The following is a 16,256-nucleotide window of genomic DNA, read 5'->3' on the forward strand; positions in this document are numbered from 1 at the left end:
TCTAAATATTTATTTTTTTGTTTGAGAGAAAAAATTAGCATGCAAATGCGCCTTATCTTTTTTTATATAAATAAATTTAGTTAAAAATATAAATTAATTAAGATTTAAATTTGAGATCTCGAAAATCAACCATCAATTATTTTGCTATTTGCACTAGGGCCAATGGGTATCTTAACATTCATTGAACATGTGTTTTTGAGAATCTTTTTGTTGGGGGAATCAATTAGCACATTCTATGTCACGACCCGCGACCATCCGCTTATTTGGTCGAGGTCGCGGCGTCGCCGACAGACCGCCGAAAAGATAGAGTCTCCTCTGTACGTCTTAGGCGTCGCAATCAATACAAGTATAAAAAGTTTCAATCAGAAACAGTATTCAAACAAAATTGCATAAGAAATGTATCAAACAACATAACACTCTAAAATAATATAAGTATATATATTATGTTATATTTATTTTTTTATATTAATTTGTTATGTATGTTATCGGAAAAGAAAAGAACAAAAAAAAAAAAAAAAAAGTAAAAAAGAAAAAAAAAATTGTAAGTGCGTGAGGACTCGGAGAAGAGACGAATACGAAACAGCTCACGCCGCTCCATCTTTACGTTTTAGCTACGAACTCCCCGAATTCTTTTTTTAGTACGATATTGTGTCTTCTTTCCTTGTCCCCATCGTTCGCACCCTCTTCCTCCTAGGGTTAGGGTTTCATGGACGCCGAAGCGGCCGCGTCTCCCGGGTCCGCCGGCGGCGACGGCGGCGACGGCGGCGCCGCTCGGAGCCCCGCCGAGGCGTCAGAGGAGGACCAGGTGCGGGTGCGGCGGCGGACGCTCGAGGCGGTGCTCGAGCAGTGCCAGAGAGCGCTCGAGCTTCTCCGGGACGCCGATCTGAAGGGCGATACCACCATGGCGGAGGAGGAGGAGGCGATGGAGGAGGAGGAGGAGGGGATGGTGGAGGGGGAAGGCCCCTCGACGAGCTCCCCGACGGATGTTGATTGTGAGATCGTTGAGGTAAGGGATGGTTTTCTTCAAGAATTTGCACTTCTTGAAGGATTATGCTGATTTTGCGATTAGGGTTCAAGCTTCTGATTCTCGACAATTTGATGTTCGCGTAGTTTTTTTTACTCGTGGCTATATAATCCGTTTTCATTTATGCAATGCAAATAGGAAATTGTTGCTCAGTTGGGATGGAGAAACCTTGTGAATGTCAGATAAATCTTGCTTAATATAGATATGTGAAGCGATTGCTCGTTTCTGAATGCTTAAGATTGTCTCGAAGAATTGAAAAAGACTGTGACCCTGCATGTAACTAGTTTATTGTATGAAATTACTTGTGTTGAGCCCATGATTCTAGATAAGCATATGTGGTCGCATCTGTTCTTCTTCAAATATATCTTGGGCATCTTTTTCTCTATGCCTTGTATGAAGATGTTATTTTCGTCCTTGACGGGAGAAAGTAGAGGCAACTACATGTGAATATTTATAGTTAACATGAGAAATCTAGAGACCAAAATCTATATTAATTCATAGGATAAATGTGTAACAACCTGAAGATTAAAGGAGTCGAGTCCAGGACATTACAAAATGTTGGTCCTCCACTTCAGAAGCTGCACGAAGAAAGCGCCTGTTCTTGCACTTTCCGGATTTCTCATAGTTATCAGCATATTGTGTACTAGAGGAATAAGAAGTCGATAAAATAAAAATAGGCCTATGGCCAGCTCTTTTAGTGCAGTTATATATGAATTCTATTATTTCATTTGGCTATCTTTCAGACATTATGTACGTAACCTAGGTGTTATCATGTTCTGTGCTGCTGCTTTATCCTTTGTCGATCTTGGTCTTACTCTCCCTCTCAAGGCACCTTATCTTTATCATTTGGTTTCTGCCGGAAATGTTCAACCCATCTCAGTCAATTTTCACACAATTTATTCTCAATTTAGTGTTGCACCTAAGCTGTGGACATGTTCAACCCATCTCAGTCAAATTTTACGCAACTTATCCTCTATACGGTGCTACACCTAAGTTATGTGAAGACAGTCTTTTTCCCCCTTGGTGACCACACTTAGCCTCATGTCATATCATGCCTCTTTTCTTTTCTCTTCTTAGTCATTACAGTAGGATACTGGTAATTATGCATTAGCATATAATTTAGTTAAGAGTTTTGGTTTCCAATTTGTTTTTGATTTAGGGTTTAGGCTTGAGTGTGTGTTCTTATTTCGAGGCTAGGTCTCAGTTTCAGGTTTCGATTTAGCCCTAAATCCTTAGCATGTATGAGAAATAGTGATATATATAGTCAAACATTCTTTAATTATTGTTAGATACTTGTGTAGAAAAGCTTGGTGCTCTATATTGCAAATATGATAAGAAGCAAAGATGGCATACCTTCCTCCAAAAATGTTGTTGTCTAGGTTGCTAAATGATATCTTTACAATTTACATCATAATATTGCTTCAGAATTGTGCATCTTTTATCTTAAATATCCTCCTTTTTTCAGCTTTGTGATCTTCTTAAGTCCAAAGTCGAATCGCCTAAGTTTCTTGAAAAGCTTGGCTGCAGTCACCAGTCAGTCTTGCACAATGTTGCTGGTAAGCATAATGCTAAACCAACTTCATTCTTTTACTGTGCTGTGTTTGTTATTCCAAAATCCATTTGTAAAGCACCATTTAAATTGAGCAGATTATCGAATGACTTCCTCTCATCTAATGTTGAAATATATGCAGCATCCACAAGTATCGATGATTACAGTGCCTATTTATTCATAACCTGTTTTGTGTCATCTTATGTTAAAGTAATTGCAGCAATGTACAATGCTAGATACGTACGGTTTACTTTTAATTTATGCAAACCTTTGCACTATTAGTTCTGGCAGTTTGCTGATTGGTATATTTATATGTGGTAGCCGATGACAATGCATCTTGGGATATGGTTACCCAGATGGACCTCTGGGATGATAGACATAATACTGCTGACAATGGATCGGATCAAGATGAATATGTTCTTGTTCGTCAAGAGGATATCGTGGACGGGATCGCCTGCTTCATGGCAACATACTTACTCTCACTGAAAGAAACCAAGGTCAGTGTCTTTCTTTTGCTCTAATATCTACATTTCTCTTTATTGAACTTTAATCATAGTAATTTGCAGAATCATCTTGCAACATATTTAACTTGGAAAAAAACTATGCAAAGTCTAGTCTTATTATGTCTCATCTAATGAAACTATGGTCGAAGTATAGATTTGGAGATACATATATCACTTTGGTGGTGTGCCAACATTTAGTTTTAGATACATATTACTCTCTTATTCACTTTGGTATTATGCCAAATCTTGTTATCGTGGAGCTTCATTTAAGCTCTCATTCTATGAATTTTAAAGTGGGTAATTTAGGCCTTATATGGTTACACTTTTTTTTATTTTTCCTTTTGGAGCCTTGTTATACTTAATTTCCATCCAATTGAATGTGTCAGCGGATGGACTTTGTCATTCTTGTTGTTAGCTTGCATATTCATCTTAAAAAAGAAACAAAGCAGCAAAGAGAAAAAAAAAGAGTTACTACTAACTACTAAGTTTGTGTGTTTTTCACTACATTTATTTTACTCATAGATTGCCAAAAAAAACAAAAACAGCTTGCCTATGGCGTATTTTTTTACTCATAGATTGCAAAAGATAAATATACAGCTTGCTGAAATATTCAGTTTGTGCAGGAAATGAATCCTGATCAACTACAAAAAGGTAAGTTCCTTTAAATTATTTCTCGACTTTGTCACTCGAGTTCTTTTTGTGATGTCTCAACTATTCTGAATCGCTAAAATAAAGTTGCATTCTGATTGTAAAACTTGCCAACCATGTGTTCTACAGCCCTTAGCAAGACGTTTTCCTTAAAAAAGAAGAAAAGTAAGCTACGCAAGGCCTGGGATGGAAGCAAAGTTATCTATAACGTTGTTTCCTGGGGTGCAACTGCTATTGGGTGAGCCCCCTTCCTAATCCTCCTGAATATATGTTTTTGTTCTTTGCTTCACAACATTTAGGCCTAGTTTGCTAATGTCGTGGCTAAAAAAAACATTTTTAAGGCCCAAAAAATTCAAAAGCGATTGCAATCTTTCCTCTAATGCTTTAAAATTGCGGTTGCAACGCGACGAAGTGCTAGTGAAGCAAGCATGCAACCAATAACATTCAAGCAAGCATTATCTAGTTAAAGAAATAGTTATTTCTTTATATAAAACTACAACGCATGGAATATAGACATGAAGCAAGAAGCAATTAAGCATTAAAAAGACGCAAGTGAAAGATAGAAATAATATAGAAAATCAAAAAATGCGATCAAGCATCAAGTTAGTAATTAAGTTGAAAGCCGATGATTTGAAAGGTTAAAGGGGATTCCAGTTTTGGCTTGAATCCGCTTTCCCATCTCCGTCGCCAAGCTGTAAGCATAGCGAGCTCGTTAGGGACCCTAAAATACAAATGGAGTCGCCACCTAAAAAATCAGTGAAAATTGGAATTGTTATATAAAACCAATGGCTATCTTCCTTCAAGTGACAGAGAGAATCGAGAAAGTACCACCCAAAGGTGCTTTCACAGAAACCATTCTCCAGTGGTAAAGAACTTTTCTTCACTCTAGAAGCCTTCAAATCATCCGCTGGATTTTCTTGTTCATAAGGGAGGAATATGTGTGTTGTATAACAATAAAGGACTTTTCGGTGACACGTTGTCATTTTGACGAGATTTTAGATAATCCAACTGCCACATGCTTCTCTGGTGGCGGTTCTAATCATAATTTTGTAGTATAAAAGATGAGAAGATTAAAAGCGCTTTAAATTATTTGACCTTGTATAGTATAAAAATAGTTTTTGTGGCCACAACATTACCAAACTAGGCCTTAGTAGCGCACTAAGCAAATAAACATCAGTTTCTTGTAGGACATTTGAACTTGTCATTGATGCATCATTTTAGAAAATATGGCAAACAAATGCATTAGACAAAATCGTTCAGCACCAAAAAACATACACAACAGCGGACAGATTCACTGGCTTAACTGTTGGATCAATTTTAGTCGAGCTGTGACATCACGAGGTTATGTAGTAAATTATTCATTATTTCAAAGAATAAAATCGTGTATTACAATAACATTTATTCTCTTTTTAGTCATCAATTTCTGTTAGAAAAAACATGTACTAATCGCTAAGCAGAAATCAATAAACACTATATCAAGACAATTGGTGAGACTTTGTAACTATTAGTTAAATCAGCCAAATATGTGCCCTTATAATTTATCTAGTTATGGTAGATGTTTTGTTCCTGATTCATATTGTTCTATTCTTTTCTTCTTCTTCTTTTCCTCCCTTCCGCAGCATCTACCAGAATCCAGCTCTTCTCAGAGCAGCGTCAGCAGCCTTTTGGACATCCTGCCGCGTTATATCGAAGTTAATATGAACTATTCGCCTCTATTGAACTCCCAGTGATTCAGGTGCTTCACAAAACTTGTTGGCTCACAAACTTTGCTGAACCCCCCCTTAACTTGTGCTTTAGATGATTAAAAAAAGACTCCACCGGATTCCATCCATTTTGTGGAGCTTATAGAGATGCCTGTGCATAGTTCAAAGTTTCTTGGTTGTATTAATTCTTTCAAAGTTCTTGTTGTATCATAACCTCTTTGTAAGTGTATATATATCACTCTTTCAAAGTTTCTTGGTTGAGACGTGATGTATCCTTACAATATAACACAAAGTTGTGCTATTTTAACAGCGTTTGCCATCTTCTTGTGCCAAAGATTACTTATCCTACTCCATGATTTTCAACATGATGAGAAAAGGATGGACTGAAATTTAACCAACAAAATAAATTGATAATCCAATAGGTGCCTTTGGATATCAGGCCATATAATGCCCGGTTAAAAAAAGTGTTTAAGTAAGGTTGTTGCCGAGAAGCTGTATTTATTGCTAGTCAACAAATGCTCATCCAAAAATCAATAATCAGACACGAGTATTATATCAATCTGCTAATCTGATTTCTTCATCATCTACACGGGTCCATGACACATTACTATGGAATGATAATAAACTACGATAATTATTGCGTTACATTCTTTGACATATTTATAACAACATTTACGAGTCCCATAATTTCCATTATACTTATATTTCTTATAGTACAAAAAAAAAAAAAAAAAAGAAAAAAAAGAGAAACAGGTGACCATCCAAGAGGAATTGGAAAACGGAGTAAAGTCGAAATCTTCGCAAAACCCAAAAGAAAAAGGCTCAAAATGTGGTCTTTCTCAGCCTTACCCTAGCAATTCTTGCTTTGCATGGACTGACGTTCACTTCTGCATCGAGCAGGTTCAGTTGTGTATATGAATCTTCCTGATCAAAACAACTCCAATATAGTTAATATATATTTCTCACCTCGCCGCTGCATTTCAAGCTTCTGATTCATGCCAAGAACTCATTATATACATTTGCCCACTCTTAATAGTAGAAATTGGAATCCTTCTTAACTGCCGCATCCTTGCAAAGCATCGAACGCACTTCCATGCTTGATCTAGGAGGTTCCAGATCTTTCTCTTGCAGTGCATTGCCAAGCAGCTGTTGCATCTGGGATGCAAATGTATCATCCAATACCTGTACGTGAAAACCTCTAATTAGATCAGTCTTTAGATGAAATAAAAAACGAGTGGCTTGTGTACAGATATGGGTAACTGATCAACTAGCAGTTGAAAGCTATAAAGAGCACTTCTCATCATAGACTAAGGTACTTACAGCAACCGTGACTCTTGCACCTTTATACCAAGAGCGATTCTCTTTCCGGTTCTCCAAGAAACTAAGAACATCCTGTAATTGAAGGTTGATTTAGAATACATTATAAGAACAACAGCGAGAAGCTAGCAAAATAGAAGAAAATCCACGTACTTGACCCAATCTATCCCAAAACCCTCGGCATACGGCCACAAATACATGAACCCCAAATACAGTACGGACATGATTAATAGTTTCTACAAGCTGATCCTTTAACGGTTGCATTCTGCTCCGAATGTCTGATTCCATAATCATGTCCTTTGAGTCCTGAATAATCTTCTTAAGCTTTGTGTTGCTCTGCAAACGAGTCTGCATTCGACAAAATTAAAAGACAGTCATTACAGATATCATGCTATCATTTGTCTTCTAATAATGAAACATTTTCCACTTCTAGACATCTCCCACCCAATTGTTGTACAAATTATAAATATAACTGTCAAAGAGATAATTTAACAAGAAAGAATTTTCCAGATATACTCACATTTTCTGCAAGTTTCTCCACAACAGCTTGCAAGTAATTTCTGAACTTAGCTCTCAGAGTTACCGTTACTTCATTGAGGCAATCTCCAGCAACTGCATTTCCACCATCAGGCATACAAGAACCCCAAGATTTTAATTGGGCTTCTATTTTAGGCCGCAGCACATCAAGCAGTCTTTTCATCGTATTCAAAAGAATACCTAGCTGAAAAGGGAAAAGAAAGAAGATATAGTGGTCAACTTCTACGAACTGCTAGTAAGTAAAATTTCTAGTAGTTCGATTAAACTGCTTACTTCGTCAGGCACAATATAAGGGGATATTGAATTGCGTTTGGCAAGTTTATGAACATATTTGAGGCCAAATTTTTTAGGTGTCATACTATCCTTCAGAGGAGCCAAAACATCTGCATACTGTTTCTCCAGAGCTTCAATCACTGCCTTCTCAACATCTGCAATAGCCTTGAAGTTTGAAAGGCAACAAAAGAAAATCAACCAAGTCAAGTGTTTATTATGGAAAGGAATACACAAACAGTAAGGACAATAGATGACATACAAACATACATTCTCGAGAGCGAAAATGTATTCTGGCCAACGGCAAATGATGACTTCATATTCCAGCAATGTATTCTTTAGTTGCTCGTACATATCATCAACAAATGGTGTTGTCATATGCTGTGTCCGAACTCCTGACCATTTCACCTGCTAATTGAAAAAAGTCACTACTGAAATCCAAATTAAGAAATGCTACAATTTTGAATGAAGAGCTAATGGCATTTCTGAAGCACAAAATTAGAATAATAAATCAGGAGGTCCATCTATTTCTTTATGGAGAAAAAAAGGTAAAAGGAGAAACTCAGCGGATATTATTGAAAATTCAGGAAATAGCTAGTAATCACTCAACATAACTGCAATAAAACTTACCTTATCTAACTTGCAAGACTCAAGTAAACTGAGGCGCTTATCTTGAATCCATAATATAATATACAAGTGGAACAACTCCTTAGCATCAACACCTCCTTTAATGGGGCTGTTAAGATATTATGAAAAATATAACTAAAAGGAGAGTGGCTTAAAGGAAACGAGACATTAGACGAAAAACTGTATAAGAATTTACCATATGTTCCAACTAGCAAGATCCTTCTGAAACTCAGCAGTTGCAATCACAAGATCAGCCACTGGTGACGAAGGGCCAGTTGGAGGACATGCAACTAGGAATGCGCGCAGTCTACTAGAAAGCTCGACACTGTAAATGGATGCAGCTAAATTTGGAAGGTCGACAAAACTGTAATAAGAATAAAATGTGTCAACAATAAGTTAAATAACAATAACATAAACTCCTTTGCATAGTTCTTACAGTAAATTTATTTATGACAGAGCTCTATTTAGAATATATAAGGTTTACAAGTACAAAAGATAGATATCATAGTACTTGTGTAATTCTTTTTCTGGTTTCTTTATTGGCTACAGATAGGGATAAACAAAAAACTACAAGCCACGAAATGCTTTAGATCAGTCAAACAAGACTATCGGTACTTTTAGAGATAAACTTCTAAAGTTTGTCGCAAATATATCGCAAATATATCTAAGTGCAGAACATTCAGCAACTATGAGTAAAAAACTGTGTAAAACAAAGGAACTACAAATTGATCTTACCTAGGAAGTACATGCTGATTATGAATTTCAATGTCAGTAGATATCTCATTTCGAATATTGAAGCACAACGCTCTCATTTTCTGGTAAGCAGTAGAATAAGTCACAACATCCATCAGATTGCATTCAGTGTTCCCTGCAACATACTCATCAGTCTCAAGCAAGTGCCTCCTAGCTCTCTTCTTAGCAGCAGCCTGAGCATATATGGTGTGTTAAATATCACATTAGAAACCCAAATTTAAGCACCAAAAGCAAAATCATTGATATAGATGAACCTGGAAATATTTGCACAGCTTTAGTTGGGCTTCAGGAGATAAAATGTCATAGAGAAGATTATACAACTTCACTGCCGGTGCTAGTGCTGGTGCTGGCAATCCGGTAGCAGGCCTAAAACCTTCCACCATTCCCGAAGGTAAAGACTCATCTAATGACTTGTAATTCTCGAAAAGCATCTCCAAATTATGTTCAATCTGCTCCTTGATTTCTCCAAGAATGCGGTTCTAATAAAGAAGCGTAATTTTACATGTTACTTTAGATAGTGTTTCCAAAACAACAGCTGAGAAAGAACTTGTATAAGGAAAAAAGACAAACACAAAAGTTAAAACCTAAAAAAAGAATCAGCAATATGGAGCTTGACATTACAAGGTGGAAATCATCTTTGAAGAACCACAAGAAAGTAATAAAAAAATTAAGGTGTCAAAAAGTACCAAATTGTTTTGTAGTATATTTTATCATTTACATAGGATTGTATTGTGTATTCACAACCAAACTAATCCCAAAGCAGTGCATCAGTTAATAAGAGCAACAGAATGATTACACCAGCTAGAACTTGATATTAAAAAAAATATGAACAACACCAACAGATATTGTTAATTGAAATACGGACAAAGAATAACTAAATAGAATAGGAATATTTCTGAATATGCTAAATAAGTACCTCTTGATGACTCAATGTATTGTTACTACGGCTCTTCATAACTACCGGAAGCAGCAGATCATGAACCAGCGTAAGACAGTCCTCTGTGGGGGTTGCCACATCCATAACATATGAAAGGTACCTGAGAAGTATTTAACACCACTAGTGACAAGGTTATTTTGATAAATTTAACATGCAACACCCAATAAGAGAAGATCATTAAACTTTAATAGTAATGGCAAACTTTAGATTCAGAGCAAGCCATAAATTGCTCTTAAGTTCAATTCTATATTTATTGGGAAGCTCATGTTGATTTAGAATAGCAGCAAGCAAATAATATCATATCTTTTTTAACAAAATATTATGACAAGAATGTACCTTAATTTGGTGTAAGCATCTGAAACTCCATAATAAGATGCAAATTCTGTCAATAACCATTTCCAAGATCCATGCAACAACAAGTTTCTTTGTTGAAAATGCTGGGTTTTCATAGCTACTTCAAGAACAATATCATATGCCACAGTCTCTGCAACAGAGCCATACTGTAAAGGTAGAAGATATTAGAAAAGCAATTATGGCATATACAACTATCAGAACAAATAGAAGAAACCTCTAGACAACTACATGACCTCAAGCAAACACCAATAGATAGAAAGATCTAAGCCAGAGAATACAACAATTTGTAGGAAAAAATTATACAAGATTAACACAGCAGTTAACGAATGTAGAGATAAAGACTCCACAAAACACAAGTAAACTCTTCCTGAAATCTGTGACATCTAAATCTGCTTGACTTTTTCTTGGTATTGTATAGTTTTTCCTGCTCACAATCTGCTCCCAACTTGAAATAAGCAAGGCAACAGTAGGATAGTCAAGGCTTTCCATGAACTCATTGATTCACGACAAACAGGTCCCAATGAGGCTTATTTTAACTTGAGAATAGGATCCAAAATTAAACGAAACACACTTTCTTTTGTTTTCTTTTCTTTACTTTTCTTTTTAGAGAGAGGCAGCAAGCTACTCGATTTGTTCATTTTTTTAAAGAACTAAAATCCGCTAGAAATGTGAAGCAACCAGGCTTCGTACTTGGAACCCAGGTACCAAACATCAAGCCCTTAACGAATTGTGCTAGGTATGGTCTAGGTATGGTCTGTTAAGCAAAATACACTTTATTACTAAATGATTAGGCAAATGCATTAGAATTTCAAGTTTTATTATAGGATCTCATGACAAATAAAAAAAAATGAAGAATTGGGAATTGTGGGCTGAAGAGTACGTGCAAGATATTGATGCCATTGCCACTGAAAGCATTGGACCTTAAACATGAACAAGATGCAATGAACATCTTAACAGCTTACTATCAGAATGGCTCCCATACCTTCAAATTGCCGTTCTCATCAAGAGTAGTTGTATAATTTGCATACAGTTGTATTCGGCCGACAAGTTCATGTTCTGGTTCACGATATATCGACCACCAGCGAAGTTTGTTTGTCTGCATGGAAGAAATTTTGAGATCACAACAGAAATAAATCCTTTCAGTTCGAATGAATACCAAGGGCTTGGAAACTCTTACCGGATCCTCAGCAATGCTAGCTACTTGACCTACGACACGACCACAAGACTTTCCTTTGGAATCATAGATGTCAATAATTAGATCATCTCCTAAGCTGTCAGGGAAGCTGCAATATCCAGGCAAGTGTGTTAATGCACACCTCAACTATTGCATCAAACTAGTTGAACTACTTGATTTTAGAGAAAATGATTAATTTCTTCTGCAAAGAATACATGTAGAGAAATTTAAGCATCAACTTAGTAACAACTATTTGAAGAAAGGTAGTTTATACATACAAAACATGTGTTTCACCAGATCCAGGTTGCATCCGAACACAGCTATCTTCAGCTGAACTTTTGAGCCTCAACTGGCAAGAGTATGTTTCTGAGAAAACCAGTAGTTCATCAGAGAAGATTGCTAATGCTAAATGCTCTAAAAGAATGTAATATACAATACCTTGTACAATTTCATACGATGAACTGCTGCGCAGAGTAGTGACTCCAACTTTAAGAAGCCCAGATACTTGTTTAATGTACTGAGCACTCGCATGCATATATGCCAAGCTATGCCTTGAGAAGGAACTATTAGCAGGGAGGTGCGGTAAAACACGTACTTTCCGAAGTGACTCCCATCCTGATGAGAGAGTTGACTGTACATTGGACAAACGATACCGAAGTGTCTCAATTTTTACCACTGGGCTTCTCAATGATGAGAAACTGCATCCAGAAGGCATATCCAGCGACATTCTAACTTTACGAACTGATCATGAGCAGAAAATCTTGTTAGAGTCCATTATCTATTTAGATTATAATAATAAAAAAAACAGACACTGGAAGGGGAAAGAGTTCTCAGTGCCCCCATTAACTGTATGAAATATGAGCTGGCCTTATCAGAATTCCAAACATCTCACAGAATTACCAGTTTTCACTAATAAGAACTTAAGAAAGCAAAATATACTGTTAGTGAAATAAGCTGCACACCTTGGACCTTCAGCTTGCCAATTGTTTTCTTGGGCTTTGGTGCAGCTCCTTCACTGCTGAGCTCTGATGTCCGCTTGGCCAGCAGCTCCTCCTCTGATTGTAGCAAGATTTGCTGCAAGCTACAACACGAAGTAGGAAAGACTGAGATTTAGTTTATACTTGACTTAATAAGGTAAAGGTCCAACATGTATATGCAGCATATGCTTATATTTAACTATGAAAACTACCAACAGCTGCAACAAAAACTGATACACCACTAATAGGAGTGCAACATAAATTTTGGCCTCTAATTTTACTTTTTAAAAGAGAAAGCTGAAAGATATGTCTGCATATCCAGTATCTCCAGCAGTGGAATTTGTATCCAGTGGAAAGAATAGCTAGCACATTGAAAATATTGCTATTAATAGCATAGAATTTCAACAATCTAGGAGACTAGGACTAAAGCTAAATTACATGTCAGCAGCATTATAAAACAAAACAATAACAGCACTCAGCACTAAACATTTATTACACTCTTCTCAAAATTTAAATGACCAGGATGATTTAACTAACAAGAATAATGAGTTCCAACTGAATAGACTCACTTACCCAAATGTACTTCGCAACAGTGCACATTCATTTTCCAGAAAAATGGGAGCTTCCATGCAGCCTCTAGCCCATGAATGAAGGCATAATCGAACACATGCATCATATGCAATCACAGAGTGCCAAGGTCCTTGTCCACTAAAATCCAAGGAAACAAATGAGTTACAAAGAAATAAGAAATGTGAATACAAGTTATTAATGAATATCTAACAATTATACCTGGCATGAAAAGTGGGAACTTTAGCAGGTAATGAACTAGAGGATGCACCAACTTCTGCACCACCTAGTGTAGTCCTGTAAAGCGGGAGGAATGGTTTAAATTAAAGAAACAGATAACAGGGTAAATTTAGATACTTTGCATAATGTGTAACACAAAGTCATTACTATATTAAGAACCTCGAATTTTGGTCAGGTATATTGCTTCCTTCATTAACATGAGAACTTGGCTCCTTTCCTAAAGTTGAACTATTAGATCCAATAGTTCGAGTACAGCAAGATCTGGCGGCTGATATTTGATCAGTAGCTTGGGAAATTTCTTCATCACAGCCATGTATAGGTGGTGCACTGGGAACACCAGTAAAACCATTCTGCAAACAAATTTACACAGGTATGAGCACAAGTAAAATGGACTTCATTTGTTGACACAGCAAAAAAATTTCTAACTGTGCAAACTAGCTGAATTAGTGAAAGATGGATTCAATGTCCAATAACAGCTGAAACATAAGTTCACCATAAATTAAAGAATTAGCATCCCCTCCCGTCACCATATTGTTCAATCTCAACTGTTCAACTAAATTATGTAAAGGACAGCAAATTGAGCACAGAAGCAAGAATTTTATTGCATCTGGTATAATTGCCATAAACCTTCAGTCAATTGAAAGAACAGGCGCCCTTTCTAAGTTTCAAGGATAGCCCATAATACTATATCTAAACATTTTAACCCAATAAGAATGTTCTTGTTGTTTGGTATTTGATGTGAGGTCATGTAGTGCATACGCCCGGTGACATCGCACAAGTGAAATTCAAGGTAGGCTGCTCTCTGTACGTGAGAAAGATCCAGGAAAAAGAGAAATAAGGATTTATCTGACAGGCTATATCAACTAAAACTTGCAGTATCCAGCTACAAACACTAGAATTTTGACATTGAAAGCAAAGCCCTGACTTGTAAAAAACTAGCCCTGCAAAGATTAGCGTACTGTGTAAAGAAAAAACCATCTATTCTAAACAGAAGACCTGCAAACAGACAATGTGATGAAAAGGACACTGTATCTGCAGTTAGAAGAGAATTTTATTGGAAATGCGGCACATTTCAGCTATAAATAATATATGTAGAGGTTTGTGATGGAACCAACAAACAATCTATCAGACCCGAAGTTCCTATCGCACCATAGCTCAAACCTGGCTTTCATATTCCAGTCCAACATTATTTTTCTTAAAAGCAATTTAACATAACCTGACTCGTAAAACAATTTACAATCATTCTTCTATTATCTGTTCTCAATTTCCTCAAAACTAAAAAGACTATCTGCAGTATCTAAATTTGGTAGACAATATAATCAATAAAATGTCAACTTCAAAGGTACATCAGTTGAACAATTCAAAAGATAAGACACAGCAATTGTTACCTATCAATCAACTCGGATAAAATAATAAGCTTCAAAGAACATTTAAGGAACTTTGAGGAACATGGAATTTTGAGGAACAAACCATGTTAGAGGGAACTTTCATATTATCTCTGAAGGGAGCGCGGTGAGAGTAGTTATCTGACTGGTAATTCCCTTGTGAAGTAACACTGGCTTTATCAGCTGCAACATTTGCAGCTTCTCTGAAGGGCACATTCCGGTTGTAGTTCTCCGCAGGGTTGATTCCTCGCGAAGCCCCATTTACGCCTCCATGGATCGGACGATCACGAGAGTAAGTCTCCCTAACATAACTGCCCCCATTAGGGACCCTCGCCTGACTTGAAAATTCCGAGCTACCGCCTGAATCCGAGAGCTCCTCCTCCTCCTCTACATACCCATTCACCCGAACCGGCTTCTTGAACTGCTGTGGCTGCTGCTGCCGGGGAGCAGTGTCCCTCGACGAACTGATATCGGAGTACCCATCGCTCGAATAGTATCGCGGCGCTGAGACTGGCCGCACATACCGGTTACCAATTCCTGATCTCCTTGAAGACCCATTAGGGTTATCATCGTCTCGCGAGGATGAGTCAATGGAATACCTCCCAACGTAATTCTCCGCCTCGGTGTCGGAGGACTCATCCATGTCGGATCCGGAGCCGCTCTCGACGTCCTCCGTGCGGATGGCGTGGGAAATGGGCATCGCAGCTTTTGGCAGGTGGCCACTCCGAAACTTCTCTGGCGGCGGGACGCCAAGCCCTCGTCCGCCTCCACCGCCATTGCGGATGCTGCGAAAGGGGTCGATCCGGTTCTGCTGCCTCGAAACCGAACCCTGGCCCTATACATTGCCTCTCAATTAGATCAAGATACCAAAAAATAGAGAAATAGAGCGTGTAAGGGAGCAATGCTCACCTCGCGAACCCATCGAAGCGCGTTTGGATCGAGCCCCTCAGTGAACATGGCGGCCTCCGCCGAGGGTTTCGTTCATAAACCCTTCCCCACCAAAATTCCCAACGTAAACCTAGCATTGTTCAAATTCAAAAAAAAAAGAGAAGAAGATTTGAGCACTATAACAATATTCTAATCAGATCCATTAGGTATACGAGGGTTTACTCCGAACCAAGAGATCAAGAACACAATGCTCCCACTAAATCGCCACCAGAGTATCCAAAAAAAATTCAAAAAAATAGGGTATATCCCTCCGACAGCGACACAAATTCACCCAAAACGATCATGAAAAATCCAAACAAAATGTTAAGAAAAAAATTGCTTACTTTGAAGAAAAGTGCTCCGGATTGGAAATTTTGGAGGATTATCTTCACCGATTAAATCGACAAAAATGCGAACGCGAAGCTCACAGTGAACTCGCTCCTCTCCTCTCTCTTTGTTTTTTTTCAAAAAAATTCAAACAATTAGAGGGAGCATAAGGTGTGAAGAAGAGAGCGATGGGGAGAGAAAGAGACAAGAGACAGAGTCGCGGACGTATGCGGAGAATTATTATTATTATTAAAATTTAAAAAGAAAAAAAGAAAATTTCTGATTCCTTACAATGTTAACGGAAAGGGCCAACCACGTTCCCGACGCCGTTAGATGTCCCGCGCGAGGGTGACGTGGCGGCGCGGCACCGTTGGGCTCCGTAACGGTCGAACGTTAGTGGGAGTGAAAAGACGCGGTCGCCCACCACGGCACCACCC

General features: G+C 37.8%; 2 protein-coding genes across 6 annotated transcripts; one reads left to right on the forward strand and one right to left on the reverse strand.

Moving 5' to 3' along the window:
* Positions 571-5,746, forward strand: LOC109711558. 3 transcript variants are annotated; one of them, XM_020234686.1, is made up of 6 exons: positions 576-1,006; positions 2,490-2,580; positions 2,895-3,070; positions 3,691-3,727; positions 3,854-3,962; positions 5,344-5,746. In XM_020234686.1, the coding sequence occupies exons 1-6, from the start codon at positions 707-709 to the stop codon at positions 5,423-5,425; spliced, it is 795 nt and encodes a 264-aa protein (XP_020090275.1). In that variant the 5' UTR covers positions 576-706; the 3' UTR covers positions 5,426-5,746. The 3 variants fall into 3 exon arrangements, with proteins under 3 accessions (XP_020090277.1, XP_020090275.1, XP_020090276.1); XM_020234687.1 differs by having other exon boundaries at positions 584-1,006; positions 3,700-3,727; XM_020234688.1 differs by lacking the exons at positions 3,691-3,727; positions 3,854-3,962 and having other exon boundaries at positions 571-1,006.
* On the reverse strand, positions 5,950-16,017 carry LOC109711557. 3 transcript variants are annotated; one of them, XR_002216639.1, is made up of 24 exons: positions 15,837-16,017; positions 15,475-15,583; positions 14,651-15,400; positions 13,340-13,530; positions 13,163-13,237; positions 12,947-13,081; positions 12,359-12,477; positions 11,835-12,137; positions 11,675-11,762; positions 11,400-11,505; positions 11,205-11,318; positions 10,205-10,368; positions 9,848-9,968; positions 9,186-9,410; positions 8,914-9,104; positions 8,375-8,542; positions 8,182-8,287; positions 7,822-7,962; positions 7,555-7,719; positions 7,265-7,465; positions 6,898-7,092; positions 6,748-6,819; positions 6,394-6,609; positions 5,950-6,314 (listed from the first exon to the last, which is right to left on the reverse strand). XR_002216639.1 is itself a non-coding variant. In XM_020234683.1 (23 exons), the coding sequence occupies exons 2-23, from the start codon at positions 15,520-15,522 to the stop codon at positions 6,457-6,459; spliced, it is 3,831 nt and encodes a 1,276-aa protein (XP_020090272.1). In that variant the 5' UTR covers positions 15,523-15,583; positions 15,837-16,017; the 3' UTR covers positions 5,950-6,456. The 3 variants fall into 3 exon arrangements, 2 of the variants coding, with proteins under 2 accessions (XP_020090272.1, XP_020090273.1); XM_020234683.1 differs by having other exon boundaries at positions 5,950-6,609; XM_020234684.1 differs by having other exon boundaries at positions 5,950-6,609; positions 7,822-7,959; positions 15,837-16,016.

Source organism: Ananas comosus, linkage group 6, assembly GCF_001540865.1.
Source record: "Ananas comosus cultivar F153 linkage group 6, ASM154086v1, whole genome shotgun sequence".
NCBI classification, from domain to species: Eukaryota; Viridiplantae; Streptophyta; class Magnoliopsida; order Poales; family Bromeliaceae; genus Ananas; species Ananas comosus.